The 16,130-nt window shown below is 44.0% G+C and overlaps 1 protein-coding gene across 22 annotated transcripts; it reads right to left on the bottom strand.

The window, feature by feature from the left end:
• Positions 1 to 774: 774 nt before the first annotated feature.
• NFYA (nuclear transcription factor Y subunit alpha) lies at positions 775 to 16,048 on the bottom strand. 22 transcript variants are annotated; one of them, XM_083812226.1, is made up of 11 exons: positions 13,263 to 15,475; positions 13,026 to 13,131; positions 12,814 to 12,935; positions 11,017 to 11,103; positions 8,618 to 8,764; positions 7,206 to 7,337; positions 6,463 to 6,568; positions 5,806 to 5,972; positions 4,832 to 5,005; positions 4,351 to 4,452; positions 775 to 3,863 (listed from the first exon to the last, which is right to left on the bottom strand). In XM_083812226.1, the coding sequence occupies exons 3-11, from the start codon at positions 12,886 to 12,888 to the stop codon at positions 3,810 to 3,812; spliced, it is 1,044 nt and encodes a 347-aa protein (XP_083668352.1). In that variant the 5' UTR covers positions 12,889 to 12,935; positions 13,026 to 13,131; positions 13,263 to 15,475; the 3' UTR covers positions 775 to 3,809. The 22 variants fall into 22 exon arrangements, with proteins under 22 accessions (XP_083668352.1, XP_083668358.1, XP_083668337.1 ...); XM_083812232.1 differs by having other exon boundaries at positions 11,017 to 11,100; positions 13,263 to 15,474; XM_083812211.1 differs by lacking the exons at positions 13,026 to 13,131; positions 13,263 to 15,475 and adding an exon at positions 15,885 to 16,043.
• Between the last annotated feature and the right edge of the window lie 82 nt (positions 16,049 to 16,130).

The raw sequence follows: 16,130 nt of genomic DNA, 5'->3' as shown, positions 1-16,130 counted from the left end.
AACTTATTTCTCAATTTTCTTCAGTGGAAAGACTTTAAAAAGAAGATTTTACTGTTTACTTTTTTATGTATAAAACTTAAGCAAAATTTCCTTTCTGCTCTTAATAAATGAGAATTCTGAGAGCAACAGTTGTCTTCAGATGTGTGCGTTGCTCTGTCCTCTTGGGTGAAGTACTTAAACTAGTGAAGTACAATCCTGCTTGCTATTTAGAAAGCACTTTTCTAATGCTTTAGCTGCTAAGTGCTGTCATTCTGGGATCTCCAAGAATTTTCTCTGCTGTATAGTGCAGTAAGGGCTTTTTTTGGTTGGTGTTTTTAATACCATTTACAATACAGTGAACGAAGTTGGATTTAATGGATGGTTTAAGCGTGGTCCACATTTCAATGCTTTGCTTCTGCATGGGTGCTGACAGTGAGGGGAATTTCAGACCCTGAACAAAGTGCCTAGGCTTGCTGTATGGAGCAGGGATGCCTGTAGCACCCACCCAAGGAGAACACACGGTGGGAGGCCCAGTTCCCTCAGTCAGTCAGCTTCCACCACTGGTTGGTGCCAGGCCTCCACCTGCAGCCCCTCAGGCAATGGTGGGATAGGGATGGAGCAAAACAAGGTGCTGAGCTGCCCGGGTCCATCCCATCAAGCAGCCAGGCTCAGGGGATAAGGCCAAGCTGCCTCAGGATGCCTCGATGGTGCCAAAACCGCTGCCTGCCCTCACACTGCCGCTCCTGCCATGGGACTGCAAGGAGCAGAAGGATGCAATAGTGGAGCCAAAGCTGGTTCTTGGTTTATAAATTTTTATTAGCTGGATAGTGTACACAGTACTTACAATTGCATCTATTAAAGACCAAAATACACTTGAAAAAATGCATTATATAAAAAAAATTATAAACTTTTAACTATATACAAACTTTGCCTTACGTTACGCAAATCTCAGTAACCCCCCCCACCCATTCACATGAACATTTTTTCCACCCTCCCCTCTTTTTAACATGCAAAGCCTTGAAGCCGTTTAGCTTAGCATTACTCGAGGACCATTTTCTACATCTCATTCTTTGAACTCGTGTACAAGTGTTTTTTTTTCGTTTTTGATAGGTTCACCGCTCCAGTGTTCCTTGGTCAACCAACCACGTTTCACATTCTCCCCAAGCCTGTTCTTTTATCCTCATCCTTTATGCACTCCCAAAGTGGAGATTTTGCTCAAGTGTAGCCAATCCACAGAGAATTCTCATTTAATTACTAGAGAGGTTTGAACTTGGTGATGTCTCCAATTTAACAAGTTTACCCAGGAAAAGAAAGCAGACTCTTCTGGTAGCATGGGTCAATCACATTGACTGATACCTCCAATCTCACCAAGCAAACACTACTTTTAGAAGTGAACACACATAACCTAAAGCAAATGAAAAACCTGACAGTAGCATTCAGGCTTTCACATCGCTATTTGAAGTATTAACAGTAAGACTTCCTAAATAACACAAATCCGTAGGCCTTAATACACTTTCTACAACAACAGATCAGAGAACCTATATACGAAGGGCTTACTGGGAAAAAAAGTTCTAGCTGTTCTGAAGAAGTTTAGAACTTCTTTAAGAAAAGACATAATTACTCACAAAAGAGAGAAAAGAAAAAAAGAAAGGGAGGGAGAGAAAGAATTAATATGTCAGAGCAATAATCTCTGCTTCTCTAACTCCCAACTGTCTGAGGGGGCTCTCCAGGACAGAGATCAGCTCTCAGTTGCAGAGCAGAAATGTTATGGAGAGGCTGTCTTACTTCAGCACATGAATATTCTACTGACAAAATGTACAGATGCTCTAAAAAAGTATTTACAATAATGCTGCAAATTCAACTAAAGCAGAAGTTGTCATTCCTTCACTGAAAGACCTGAAATGGGTGACCTCACAAGAAACGCCAGGTGCAGATTTTGTAGTTGCCAACTGAAGAAAACAAGCACCAACTGGCCAAGTTTTTTAAGGCGGAAGCAACCAAAGGCACCAAAGATGCCATCAATGCTTTCTGAATAGTTAGAAAAAGCCCTCATGTAAAATTTGTGAGAAGAGTGTTGGATTACTAATATAATTTAAGACAAAATTCAAAACAAAAGATTTGGAACTAGGCTTCCACCTCCTCCTGTAGCTGCAGATGTCCCTGCACAGAATTTCTGTTTCAGCTCACTGCGTCAGATGTAGGAAGGATACGAACACCGAGCTACAAGTTCAGAAGAGAATGAACTTCATTTAAAAAAATCCAGCTAACTGTAAATACCAAATCTGCTTTTCTTCTCTGTACTTTCACTACGTACTTTACAGGTGGCTGATCAAAACACTGTCTTCCTTAGTATCTAAGCAGGCGTACTCTGCCTCCCAGATTGCCTGCTGGCAGTGTAACATCTAACATTTCTCCACATTTCTGTTCCTTCCTCTTATTTTTCTTCCCATCTTTTCATACTTGTAGGTTTAGTGTATTTCTCTTTTATTTTAATAGAACAGTCAAAGCTGCGTCTTTTTGTATCCTCCCAGCCTTTTAGCACTTGCTGATTTCTCCACCGTTTTGCTTCTAACCATAAGCTTTCAGTAAATGGGAAAAATGTAACAGGGAGATAATATAGTTAGAAAATCCCTTTTTTAAAAACACAAGTACTCCTCCTTCCTTAAGTGCCACTTTTTAAATTTTTATTTAAGAGGATAGTCTGTAAAAAGCCTGAAAGGTTCATCAATATCTGCCTTCATCTGTTTAACAGTCCTTCAGTTACATCAGGATGAGCTGAGTTGTCCTGAGCTGCTGCTGTCATGAAGCAAACCCTCGCTCTGCATAGGAGAGAATTTTTAGAACTGATTTAGAACAGACATCAAGAAACACTGTCAAAAAGATGGTCAAGTGCTATCACTCTGAGACTGCAGATTTTATTTCTTCTGGAGAAACCATGCACTGGACTGGCAGGTTAGAAGAAAGATTAAAAAAATAGTCCTTTGGAAGATACTCGCTTGGAAGTTTTAATCCTTTTATACTACCATCCACTCTTCTTCCAAAGCACCAACTGCTAGCAATAAACATACCAAAAAACACCAGTAAATTGCTTTTACTAATTAAATCCTTATCCTCACATCAACAAACCTCTCCCCTTGCTTCTTGGGCCAGATACACAATAAATCAAGTCCTAATCTCGAACTATTTCTATTATTTTGACTTGATGGCTGAACTTTTCCCAGAGCAGAGCTTGCTGTTTACATATTTTACAGAGTAGAGCTTAAGAGAACCCCCTTCAGTTTCTGTCAGTCTCACAAGTGCAAATGCAACAGCAGTGAACAGTTCAGGTGACAGTTAGGTCCAAAGGTGTAAGAAGTGGATGTAAATAACAAGTCTCTACTGGGAAAACAAAGTACTGTGGTGTAGTCACATCAGTGCTGGTTGCTATAAATTGGATTCTGTCTCTGTACAGAAGGGCCGTAACTCCGAGAGGTCTTTGCTGGCCCTGCTTCAGCATGCCAGTTATTGCTGGTCAGTCAGCGGCACACTCTCACCATGGCCAATCTTAATGCAAGAGATGTTATAAAGAAGAAAAGGCATGAGCAGTCAGACTTGGAAATCCCTGCGCTGAATCAGAAGAGTATACCAAGAAAGTCATTAAGTTTCTATTTGTTGAGTCAACTGCGGTTAAAATCTTGACCACACACTGAAAACGTGGTGCTTGCTCTGTAGAAAAGGATAGGCTGTGATATGGCGATTGTCCCATTGAAAGACTTGCTTGATACACTGGTAAGGTAGGACAGACTTGCAGAAGGGACAGGAATTCAGTTACGTTTTTCTTTAAGCAGTGATTAGGAGACTCTGATCATCTGTGTCATTGCTTCTTCGTTGGCCTGAGATGGATCCTACAGATACAAAATACAAGTCATGTATTTTATACGCGTCATGCACTTTTCTGTGACAGCAGAGAATCACACACCTATTTCAATAAAAGATACTCCTGTAACACCTCCTCTTCTGTTCTCCAAACAGGTCACATTTTTACTGGGTTTTATAAGCCACTGTAAGAGAACTGGGATATGTAAATCTTAATAATTCCTAATAATGTGTTGTTTCTGGTATTTGGGAAAACCTACTGCTGGTAGGTCTAGGTCTGGTTCTGGTATTTGGGAAGGATTTCATTTTAGAGTGAGAAACAGTCTTCCGCTGAAGCCACAGGACTGCTTTAAAGCACTAGTTAGCAACAATTGCTATTTCTACCCTATTACATTCAATCAGTCAGCAGCCTAGCCCCCAAAAAGAACAAAGAAAACAGTAGAAATACACCCCTAAAGTGCATTCTGAATAAACAAAAGTGTCATCTGTCCAAAGGACAGACAAAACTCTGCTTACCTGCATATGAGGGCTGTCTTTTTCCTTTGGTGAGAAGAACCGTCCACCTTCTCCTCGCTTCCTGGCCATGGCGTGACGATGCCGAGATTCATGCAAGTATTTCTGTCACAGTATGGAAGAGGAGAGTAATGAGAGCAGTCTGCACAGCCTAGTTCAGTAATTCCAAGTAAATGAGAACGCAGGGGAAATTCACGACTCACTGGAAGAGCCTACCCAGATCCCATCCTTCCCCACCCACCCGAGATAAAACACTTACAGTAAATGCCTGTTTGCAACACAGTTACACACCTATTCAACAATTAAACATACAGAAAAGAAGCACTACTGCCACCAAGGGACGCAAAGAAATTACTCTGATGTAGCTTATGAACAAGAAAATGTGAAAAATACTACGATTCCAATCCTTATTTTTCTGGTAGAGACGTTTTTCTGTGCCTTTCTCATAGAGCAACCCTGTATCAGATCTGAGTTATGTTCTCACCCTTCTTTCTTTGGGAATTTTTCCCTCTGCTTCAAGCTTCGCACGTGCCTGCCTCCTCTTAAGGATCCGGTGATACTGTTTGGCATTTACGTACAGGGGCTCTTCTTCAAGCATCTCTGCTCCAGGCAAAGGTATTCGCTGGATAGCTGGTACTGATCCAGCTCCAGGTACCATCTATACAGAGGAGAATGATTTTAGTACTTGCAGTTGGAACAAAAAGTGAATGCAAAAATAATTAAAATAAAATAAAATGTTTACAACGGAAAGGGTTTGTTTTTTCTTCAGGTAATGTACCTACTTAAATTGAAAGAAGTAGTACAGTTGTTCTCAAACTGCAGGACAAATTTAAACAAATCACTCACACATCATCAGCATTTGCTTTTTTCCTGGTAATACTAGAAGTTCAACACAATGTACAATTCTATGACCACGTTACTGCTTCTTGTACAATTTGCATCCACGACATGCTATCATTTCCCTTTCTTTCTGGTTATCACTTATTTAATTTATATGATAATTTCATAACATTTCTTAAGCATCTATTACTTGTAGAGATGCTGACATCTAGTGGGGATGAACAGTAAAGTTCAAGTTAAAAGTTATCACACTACAAAGAAGTAAGAACTGGCAGAAAATGCGTCCGTATGAATCAGAAAAAACATTACAAAGGCATCCGCAAGAAATGCAACAGTCTATTCAATCCTTCTAAACGTCTGCTTATTAGTTAACAGCTTATTTGGAATTTCAGCTTCTAGATTTTTGAACTCAATTGCTGTAGTAGAACAGAAGTACAGGGATACAGAAATCACAATAGGAAATGGGCCACTAAAACTGAAAACTTGCATCATTTAATCTCCTGGTAGCTACTGAGAAGCCTGACCATAGTAAGCTGACAAGAATCTCTGATAGTGGCTTGTGCACAGATACCTCAAAGCTCAACCTTTGAAAAGATCAATGGAAGATTAAATACATACCATAACCATTCCCCCTGAGTTGACAACATTTCCAGCAACTGGCAGCGTCACTGTAACAGTCCCTTGTCCGCTACTGGTGGTATTGGTGTTGGCTCCCGCTTGGACAATTTGTGCTCCAGCCAAACTGGCCGCTGGAATGGTGATCATGCCTGTAACAGGGACTGTAACTTTAAGAAAATAAAACACAAAAGAAGAAAAAAAAACAAAAACACGCACACAGAAAGAAGGGAACACCATTAGTCCCACTTCTGTTTGTCACTCATTCACCCTTTCATAAGATGCAAAAGGATTTAGAAATGCATTGCGAGTTCTTAACTAAATTCCATCACCTGGTCCTCACGCTTGGTACGTTTTGCATCTGCACAGTAATCCCAGCCTCAGGTAAGTATTCTGAAGTGTAAAAGCAAACTCAAGTGTTTCTATTCTACTACACCTTGCCGAAGAAAAAAGCAATTTTTGACTTTTCTACCTCCTAAATTCCTGTATAAAAACAAACCTTTCTTCTTCCATTCGCTACGACAACATTTCATATCAAAACAATCACAGCATCACCAACCAACACTGCAACTCGTTGTTTTCTTTGACAATAATTACAAGGCAGTAAAATCTATAAAACAGATTTGGAGAAGTCCTGAATTTTTGCACCAAAGCTCCTACCTTGTTGGAGAATGGTTCCATCAGCATTAACTGGCTGATAGACTATGGTCTGGCCTTCAGCCGTTTGTGCTACCTGTTGGCCTTGAACTGCTATTTGTTGCTGCGTCTAAACAAAACAAAGAACACAGTAACTTTTATAAACTGCTTCTTTCCCAGATTTCACAATTTCTGAATTAACACACAGTGCTTATGACGTTTCAGGCATGTATTTCTTTTGCTTTATTACCAGCATAAAGAAATAGGATGGAGCACAAACCAACTGAATTGAAGAGAAAGTACCTGACGCACGTTTAATAAACTTTTTCTAACACTGCAGTACTTAATATTCAAAGAAACAAGTTCTAGGTTTCCTGTCTCACTAGCAACATGTTAAAGGAAGAACTAGTCTGTTCAGAAATTTAATTTTGGTCCTAAACAACAAAAACAGCAGAAAACCCGGGTACGACTAGACTATTTCACAAAATGGCACAAGTATGAAATTAGCAATACTTTGTCAAATTTCAACAAAGAGATGAAAACAGCCGTGAACAAATATACAGAAACACGATGGATAAAAACATGCAGTCTATTCATTCTGTCCCAGAGTTATGCATGAAAACACTACAAAAATATTAACTTGAGATTAAAGTTCTCCTCGACATTAATAAATATTTTTTCCTTTTTACTTAACCGCATCTTAAGTCATTTGTCAAGTTTCTCTTCCTACGCCTCTCAAGAAAACCCTTTCATGCTGGTGCAGTTACCTGTGTCTGGCCAGCAGTAACTGCAGTCTGTGGCTGCTGTATAATGATCTGCTGGGTCTGGCCCTGCTGCCCCTGTACCTGCACAGCCTGCCCACCTTGAATCTGAATCTGACCTGGCTGGACCAACTGAATCTGTGGAAGAAAGAGTCAGAAAGGAACATTAACTATACCTCTTATTTCTCCCTCCTTGGCCTCAGCATTACCACATCACCTCTGAGGATGATTTACTGTTACAAAGAAAGCACCGATTCTTCTTGTTTTTCCATTTTAAAATGAAGAGTTTTTAATTAATTCCTCTCTACAACACAGCAGTCACTGATGCAACAGCTGTCAGGACCATACAGAACAGAGGAAATGTAACATGCCGGTGTCATCATGCCCTAGCAACTCTCCGCTGCTTACACAGTAAAACGGTCAAAGAAATAAATTACTCACATGAAACTAGGAAAAACAATACTCAGGTCAAAGAAAAAAAGAAGAGCAAGATTTCAAGTATCTGTAGAGCGTTAATTATCCAGCATACAGAAATATTCCTGGGCATATATAAAAATATTTTCAGCTTTGCGGAGAAGTCTTTCCATCAATGTAAATATTCGTGAGATAAAAAGAGAAACTGGAATATAGTTTGTCGCTTCCGCTTTAAAAACAAGTTACAGACTTTCCTCAACAACCAGACTGTAAAGAACCTAACCCAAAAAATATTGTCTTTCAGTCAAGGAAACTGAATTCAGTAACTAAATAAACTTCTCAAGACACCAACACAACGTGTGCCTTCCTGGCCTGTGCAGAACTTCATTCCTAAACCTCATTCTCTAATCACTAGAACACTTCCATTAAGCTGCCGTTACAGTTCTTCCCTTACTTTGGAGGAACACACGTTGAGCACCCGCTGAAATTTAAAAACTGTCTGAAGTATTTAAAAATAATTGTTTCTAATAAAATCATCCTATTTCCTTCTACACTATTACTTTCTTTGCAATGGAAATGTTTAAATGCACCTTCAGCCATCACATAAGAGATGAACTCAAGCACAAGAATTTACTTCAGGAAGCTTCATTTTTTTAAAAATAATTTTAAAACTCCTCTTTCTTAGCCATGAATTGAGTAGGCACCAGACCAACTATACTGTAATGGTCAGTGAAAAAAAAAACCACACCAAACTCTAGCTGTATTTTGATGGACTGCACTTAAAAGGTTTGCACCATCCCTCACAATATGAAAACCAAGCACAAAGCACATTTTAGTTGCATTTTTAAACAGGCAGCTCACTGTGGCAGATCCACAGCTGGAAAACAACCAGGGCTGCCCAGTTTATTTAACAGTGCTGAGGCAAACACACTCTATCTGACCGGGTAAGAACATCACGGTTCATTCTCTGCAATTCACCTTCAATAAAATTAGGGTTGTCTCACCTGCTGCAGCCCCTGCGTTCCGGAAACCGGGACTTGCATTATGGTCTGGCCCTGACCCCCAGGCACCGCCTGCACCATGATCGGCTGGCCAGTTGATGTGATCAGCTGGCCTCCGCTTACTTGCACCATTAACGGTTGACCCTGGACCTAGGAAACAGGAAAGAAAGAAAAAACAAACACAAACAGAACAATGAAAATGTCTGGCGGTGTGAAACCAGAGCCTGAAGCGGCTGCCACGTGAGGATGAGCGCTTACCTATCGGAACGCGGTGACCACAGACACCGAGCCACAGTCCCTAAACTGGGCTGATAACCAGCATTAATACCTTTAGTTTCTAAAGCTTTTTCCATGCTGCGCTGCTGGATTTTTTAAATTAACTTTTTCTGCTGCAGTCCAACCAAAACCTCCCATCTAGTTGCAGTAAAGCAGGAAAGGCACGACTAATTTTTTCAGACACAGTAACTACGTTCATGCACAGCCCAAGAGCAAAGTGCAGTAAAAGAAACTTCGTTAACCACATCACTACTACTAGTCTTTGACTGGGGCTCCTAATGAGAAGAGCTCTAAATAAGCCACTCTGGCAGAGAGACTCTGCAGTAGCTTCCACTCTCTCCAATTACATGCTTAAACCGTTTCCATTTCCTAACCAGCAGCTATAGCAGGTGATATTCTTAGAGAATCTTCTCACGGTTACTAAATGAAATTATTCACGTAACAGCACAAAACGTAGTTCAGTAAGGAAGAGCAACAGAACACATGCAGCAGCCACTTCTTGGACCAGCAAGGCTTGTAGCAGATTTCTAAGTTCTGCGTTAAAGGTCACTGCAACTGGCCACCAGGAAAAAGGCTAAGGAAAAGAAAGGCAAGGGGAAACCTCTCTCTTTAAACATCCCTACCTGCTAATTCCCCAAACGCCCCAAAACAAATCTTTGAATAGACTACAGTAAGCTGAAATGTGAGATGAGTCGTATGAACTAGGTAATGGCTAATCACGCTTAGCTACGCCCCAAGTTGTGTTTTTGTTTCTGAACAACAACGTCACTGAGTTCTTGGGTTGTTGAGCTGTAGATTTCAAGAACACGCAATACTGAACGTTTGCTCTTCAACCACTCTCACTGTAGAACACCAGACTAAATATCAGCACAGATTTTCATCACATTCTGAATGCCTAAAAAAAATTAATCTTCACTTCACCTAGCTGAAATACCTTAGCGAGTCACATGTTAACGCATCTCCAGACACCACCACAGGGGGACCTCAAGAACCAGCAGGCTAAATAGAATATTGGGACTTCACAGGTCACCCCACACCCCTGCTACACTGTTCTGTTCCTCAACCTCGTTACTATCACATAGGAGTCACTAGCAAAACGGGTAGTACTTCATTGAATTACGAGAGATAAAAGCATGCTCATGTCAGCCAGAGAGAAGCAGTCAGCAGGACTACATCCAGTAAGCAGAAAGATAAACGTACATTCCAGGAGTCTTGTTAATGCATTAGAGCAAGCAAAAACAACAACAAAAACAGGTGGGGGGAACTGGAAGGGCACAGTGACCCAAGCAATTTAAGTCAGCCAGCTTTTTGTGTTTCAACTCCAAACATAAAAAATGCTGTGTTCAACTTTACACCTGGCAAGTCCATTCGAGCCTCAAACCAAACCAAAATACTGAGTGAACAATGCGCTGATAAATTGCTACGACTGTCCCGGGTTTATCAACTCCTTTAAAAATCTCCTCCGTGAGCTAATAAAGTGACATTTGTGAATGCTTGCAAGACACAAAACGCTTCACACTGAAACAAATCAGGGTTTGAAATGACCTTGCATTTCTTTCCAATTTCTGATGTATTTGTTGTTAGAATACATACTCCTGGGTTTCCGTGTTGTTCACGTATAAATAACAGGTCAGCCACCTCAGCCCTGCAGGAGCTAATGCTATCCCCAGGTACCTTTTTCGATCACAGCTGAAGAAGTCTCCCTCTTCAAGCCGGTGGGTCATCTGCCACCTCCGTCCCGTTCATGTAGGGAAGACACAGAACTACTCACAGTGGGTACCAGAAATCCAATCTTGAAAGCACAGAAAATCTTTGGGTTGCGTCACTTCAGTTCTATCTTTTGAGTTCATTATCTTAGTTTATTTATTTATTTTTATTTCCTTTTGAGTCCCATTTCAACCACTATTTGCTTTCAGAATTACAACGGCTGGAATTCACGAATGCATCTGAGACCCAATGAAAAGCTGTAACCCCTGCTCTTTATGGAAAGCTCACATCAAGCCCACAGTATTGGCCACCAATTTTCCTGCCCCTATTTCAAACCCTGTAAGAAACACAGCATTAGATATGTGGTGATGGGGAGAGTCATGCAGTGCTCACATAAACACAATTAGAGAGATCACCACTACCTGGAGGGTCTGGACTTGCTGGCCTGAGGCGGATGCCACCTGAGCCTCAGTCTGCAGCTGGACAGCAGTGACACCACCCTGCTGCTGGGAATAGGAACAGGAATAGCTTGAAACACGGAAATGCACAGCTCAGACAAGAGACAACCACACTTTGCTGGAAGAGGATGAATTTTAGAATTCATATATGCTGCTCTCGGAACATATGCAACGTGATTACACTAAGCGGATCTAAGAACACAACACTGGCAGACCTACGTATGATACTGACAGCCTTCAACATCCCAAACAAAAATCAGTTACAAAGAACACGTGAGATCATTTTGCAGAACTTAAAAAATCTCTGCTTCGTTGTCTTAGACTCCTACCTTTCTGCGTAACGTCTCCTTTCACTGCTCGACTTTTTATTGCAAAACGTTCCAGATTTTTGTCCAGACTTGTTAGTTACAATAAAGGCCACACATTTCTTCCTGCACAGAAGAGCAGCAAAGACTACAGGCCTCATCTGTGTCACCTCTGCATCACCATCTTCCCACCACTGACCTTGAAGGATGATCTTGAGAGGTTGCAAGAGCAGTTAAATCTAAAAGCCTCGTCTATCTTTAGCCTCTTTAGTAAGAGTCCCAAAATAATCAATGTTAACTGCGTTAGCTTTTGGGGAGATGTACGACATCTCTCTACTAAAAGCTGTACTACAGCTGGCCTATTAAAATATCTTAGAAAAACGTTTCACGTACAGTACAACACTGGCTTCGAGAGTATGAACTAAAGCGAAAGAAGTTCATGTATGTTTAATGCCGTTTACCTACAAGGTATCAATAAAACCAAAGGTATCTTTGGTTACCTGCTGGAAGCAGGTATTTTCGATAATTCTTAATTTGTCATTTTCCAGCCTTAACTATAATCCTCTTCTCCAACTAAATTCAGTGGGAGAAGCTGGTCCCAGCTATCAAACCCTCAAACAGGCTGACGACAAAGCAAAGTACGTCTCACTGGGAACATAACCCAGCGGTTCATCCGTATGCGAGACAGACTGAGAAACGCCTCTTGCCTTGAATGAGCACAGGATGCAACAAAAATTCAGCAATAGCACAGCTCATCTGAAAATGTATTATCCTATGTGAATGGATGAAGTTTAGTAACACTAAAAACCTACAAGCCTTAAAAACAAAACAGAACAGAACAAAACCCAACCAACCAGCCTGCACACTAACATGTAAACTAGGAAGTTCTTTCTGGAACAGGTGAATTCATCCAAAGATGCAAGGCGGTTTTCTTTCAGTTATTTTGTTTTCCCCCCAGTTCTTGTGCTGTGTGTTCATTTTGATCTATCTGTTGTACTAAACTGAAGGATTTCAATTTGAGAAAGCTGGAGAAAGGCTCTATTGGCTCGAACAAAATTTACTTCAATCTGGGGGGAAATCTGCATTGTTCCTTGCAGGCAACTGACTCTTTGGATTATGATTTTGTTTCCTCCATTTTCAGAGGATTTGTTATTTTCTTCACATCACTTCTAGTCTGCAAACTCCCTACTCCACTGAAATTCTATAATGTATACTATAAAATTAAATTAATAAAATTACAGGTAGGTGTGGTTTTATTTTAAAAAAAAGCCTACTTACTCTGACTTCAGTGATAAAACAACTCAGTGTTAAACTGCTCAACTGACACAAGTCAGGTAAACACACATCCAGACAGTATCATGAAGCATCTCGCTGATTCTGCAGAACTCTGAGAAGAAGCAGGTTTGCAATTCAGCACCGGCAGTGCCAAATCACCCACTTCGACTTCCCGTACCTGCTGCTGAATCTGTCCAGCCTGCACGACGATCTGCTCTGTGGAACTGTTACTGTTGGCTGTGTACTGCTCCATAGCGCTTCAGTTCCAACGCTGAACAAGGCACACCTCAGTCCGCGTAGCTGGCAAGGCGAGAAGAAAAAAAAGCATGTGATAATTGTCCCGAGGCTGGAAAATGGGCATCACCCTCCGGTAGCTGGAAAGCAAACCACCTGTGACCAGCGAGGTGACGCCTTGGTCGCAGTCACACAGTCAGAGCTGCTGCTTCACCAAGGATTTGTCTCCTTCGTGGCACCGTACTTTCATTTATTAACAAAGCTGGAATTTTTATTTGAAAAACACGTTATTATCTCAAACTCAATTCTGTAATTATCTTCAACTAATAGCTATAAAGCTGCCTGTTTTACTCGGCATGTTCCGGCCTATGGACAGTTGCCTACAGTACTTACTGGTGGAGGAGAAGGGCGTTCGCTCTTAAAAATCACAAAACGCAATGGTCAGGTGCAAAACTGAACGAGATTTTGAGGCTTCAACAAAGCGAAGTGACACAGGCTCTCCTTCCCCAGCTCCACTGCACTGCCTCCTTTTATCTCTTCCTTCTCCCCCTCCTTTCTTGTATTTTGAAAACAGACAGCAGACCTCTCATTTCCTGGACTCTTGCCTAGCCATACGGAGAACGCAGAGCTGAAATAAAACACTGGGTTCCATAACCTCCTTCTCCCCGGCATTTCTTCTCAGTGGATCAACAAAGGAAGGATTCTTACTGCTGCTTTTAACGATGTACTTGATTTAACCTGTGGCTGAGCCTGTACCTGCTGCTCGAGTGAAAAAGCAGAGTATGGCTTCCATCTTCCAAGTCCAAAGCAACAACAAAAAAAAGCAACAGGCACCTTCAGTTTTCAAAGAACCATATGAAATGCAGTCCCAATTTCCTCCAGCTGTAATAGACACTGCGGTAACTGCTGTCGCGATGTAACCGCACCGCTCACGCTCCCTGCTCCTTAGCTTTCCAACATCCTTTGTACTTCAGCGCCTTGCATTATCTTAGCAACACTACCTTACTCCTGTAACCTTATAAAAACCACAATGATTTTATTCACCGCTGATTTCTTCGGTGTCAACACCGAACATTGCGTAACTATGAAGAAAGACAAAAAACAGCATGTAACAAAACAATCAGAAGCAGGTTTACTACGGGGGCCATAATACTCAGCTGTAGTAGAGCAAGAATCAGATCTGTGGTTCACAATTCGGATGCAGCAACGCCAACCCTGGAGATCACACAGACACTGTGAGCCCCAGGACAGAAAGGCACTTCATTTGGAGGCAGTATTAACTCCGTCCTCGGCCCATTTAGTAACAGTTTTTCCAGAGGTTGCCAAAATATACTTAATTTCTGCCCTAAATGTTTGTGGGGCTATCAGGAAACAGCTCCCACATCTCGTTCTTCTGGGAAGTTTTTCAGTAACAAGCACAGGATGCCACTGAACTGTATTTGCCAAAAGTTCTCTGGCTTTCTTTACACCAAACACCAAATTAAGCACAGGGATACGTCTATTTGGGAACGCTTCTTCTCAGACCCCCGCGTCAAGCCCCTATTTTGTTAGGGTAAAAAAACAGCAGCATCGAAGCCCTAGTCCTTTGCACAAGCTGTGGCTAGCCGGTGTTACATACAGAAGGTTTTACACGTGCTGGATCATCGTCCTCCGATTTCCTTTATTAAAGCAGAAGAGCAGCAGCGTTACTCTACCAAAGTTACATCGCAATGACTGGCGTTCTGCTTCAATGGGCGCGCTCCTCCCACTGAGCTCACTCGTCAGCTCCTCCTCACTGGGCCCTCGCCTGCACTGAAGATGACTTCAGAGCTCATTTTATTCACGTGTTCACGTGTGACTGAACCTACACGAGCGGTTCCCTATGCTAGGAATTAGTCAGTCATGGAAGCACCGCTGAGAAACGTGTCCCACCCTGGAGGAAAGTCAGGGAATTGGCAGAGCTCTCCAGGGCTGATCACAGTCCTCAAAGGACGCCAGCAGAGGACAGCCGCCCCCACAGAGCCGCGGACAGGCTTTCACTGAACACCAGCGCAGAGACGCCCCTGCCTCATCTCACGCTGCTGAACAGAATCCAACGTGTGGCACCCGTGTGTTGTTTGCGGTCTCCGTACCCAACTTTCAAGGCAGGGAGGCTCACTCAGGGGCGTTTTTACCGTGTGGCAGAAGAGCCTGAGCCCTGGGGCTTTCGTCAGCGGGGCCGCAGCTCCCTGGGGGCAGCTCCCGTCAGATGCGGGCTCACGGCCGCCGTTTGGTGCCTGGCACTCGGACCCCCGGGGGAAGGGGGGGAGCCCCCTGCCCGCCTTGGTAGCGGGATGGGGAGGGAGAGAAGGGGATGAGGAGGAGGATGAAGAGGCACACAGCTGGGCCAGCAGAAATCCTAGAATCATCAGGGTTGGAAGAGCCCTCCGAGATCACCTGGTCCAACCACCCCCTGCCACCAGCACCCCCTGAGCCCTGTCCCCAAGCACCGGGCCCGACCTCTCCTTGAACACCCCCAGGGACGGTGACTCCCCCACCTCCCTGGGCAACCCGTCCCAACGCCTGACCGCTCTTTCCGAGCAGAAATGTCTCCTCATTTCCCACCCGAACCTCCCCCGGCCCGACTCGAGGCCGTTCCCTCAGGCCCTACCCCTGGATATCTGCGGAACCACAAAGCTCCCCCTCCCGAGGGCGGAGCCCTACCGTCCCTCAGCGGCCCCGTGCGGGCACGACCGGGCCCTACGGGGGAAGAAGGGAAGGGACGGGAGGAGGGACGGGAGGAGGGACGGACGGAAACCGGGCCCTGCGCCGGGCCGGGCCGGGCCTGCCCCGCTCCTTCCCCTCCACCACCTCAGCACCTCCCGGTGCCCTCCGCAGCCTCCTGCCCGGTACCCTCCCGTTCCCCCGGTACCCTCCCGGTACTCCTCCGTCCCCCCCCGGGGCCCCTCCTGCCCCAGGGCCGCCGCCCCCGGCCCCCTGCCCCCGCCCGGCCCCGCCCGGGGCGCTGGGGGCGCCATCTTGGCTGCTCGCGCTCACCCGGGCCTCGCTCCCCCGGTTGGGCCCCGCCGCTGATTGGCTCCGCCGCCGCCCGCCGCAGCCCAATCAGCGCCTCCGCGCAAAATGGCGCCCAACCCCGGACAAAGGCCGCCTCCCGCCGGCCCCACCTCCCGCACGTGGCCCCCTCGGAGGAAGGCCCCGCCCGCCCGCGGCCCCCGCGCATGCGCCGTGGGAAGGGAGGGCGGCTCTCAGGGCGGCGGTGGCCCGCGGCGCGCATGCGCCGCC

The sequence above is a fragment of the Anser anser genome (assembly GCF_964211835.1).
Source record: "Anser anser genome assembly, chromosome: 27".
NCBI classification, from domain to species: domain Eukaryota; kingdom Metazoa; phylum Chordata; class Aves; order Anseriformes; family Anatidae; genus Anser; species Anser anser.
The sequence above is the reverse complement of the archived record's forward strand: the minus strand, read 5'-3'. Positions and strand labels throughout refer to the sequence as shown.

Bases quoted from the DNA above. Each gene is read 5' to 3' on its own strand.
- NFYA (XM_083812211.1), bottom strand. From the start codon at position 12,888: ATGGAGCAGTACACAGCCAACAGTAACAGTTCCACAGAGCAGATCGTC. The intron at 5,973-6,462 runs GTAGGAGCTTTG...ATTTTCTTAAAG, and splicing joins TGGAACCATTCTCCAACAAG to TTACAGTCCCTGTTACAGGC. The intron at 5,006-5,805 runs GTATGTATTTAA...TCCTCTGTATAG, and splicing joins ACTCAGGGGGAATGGTTATG to ATGGTACCTGGAGCTGGATC.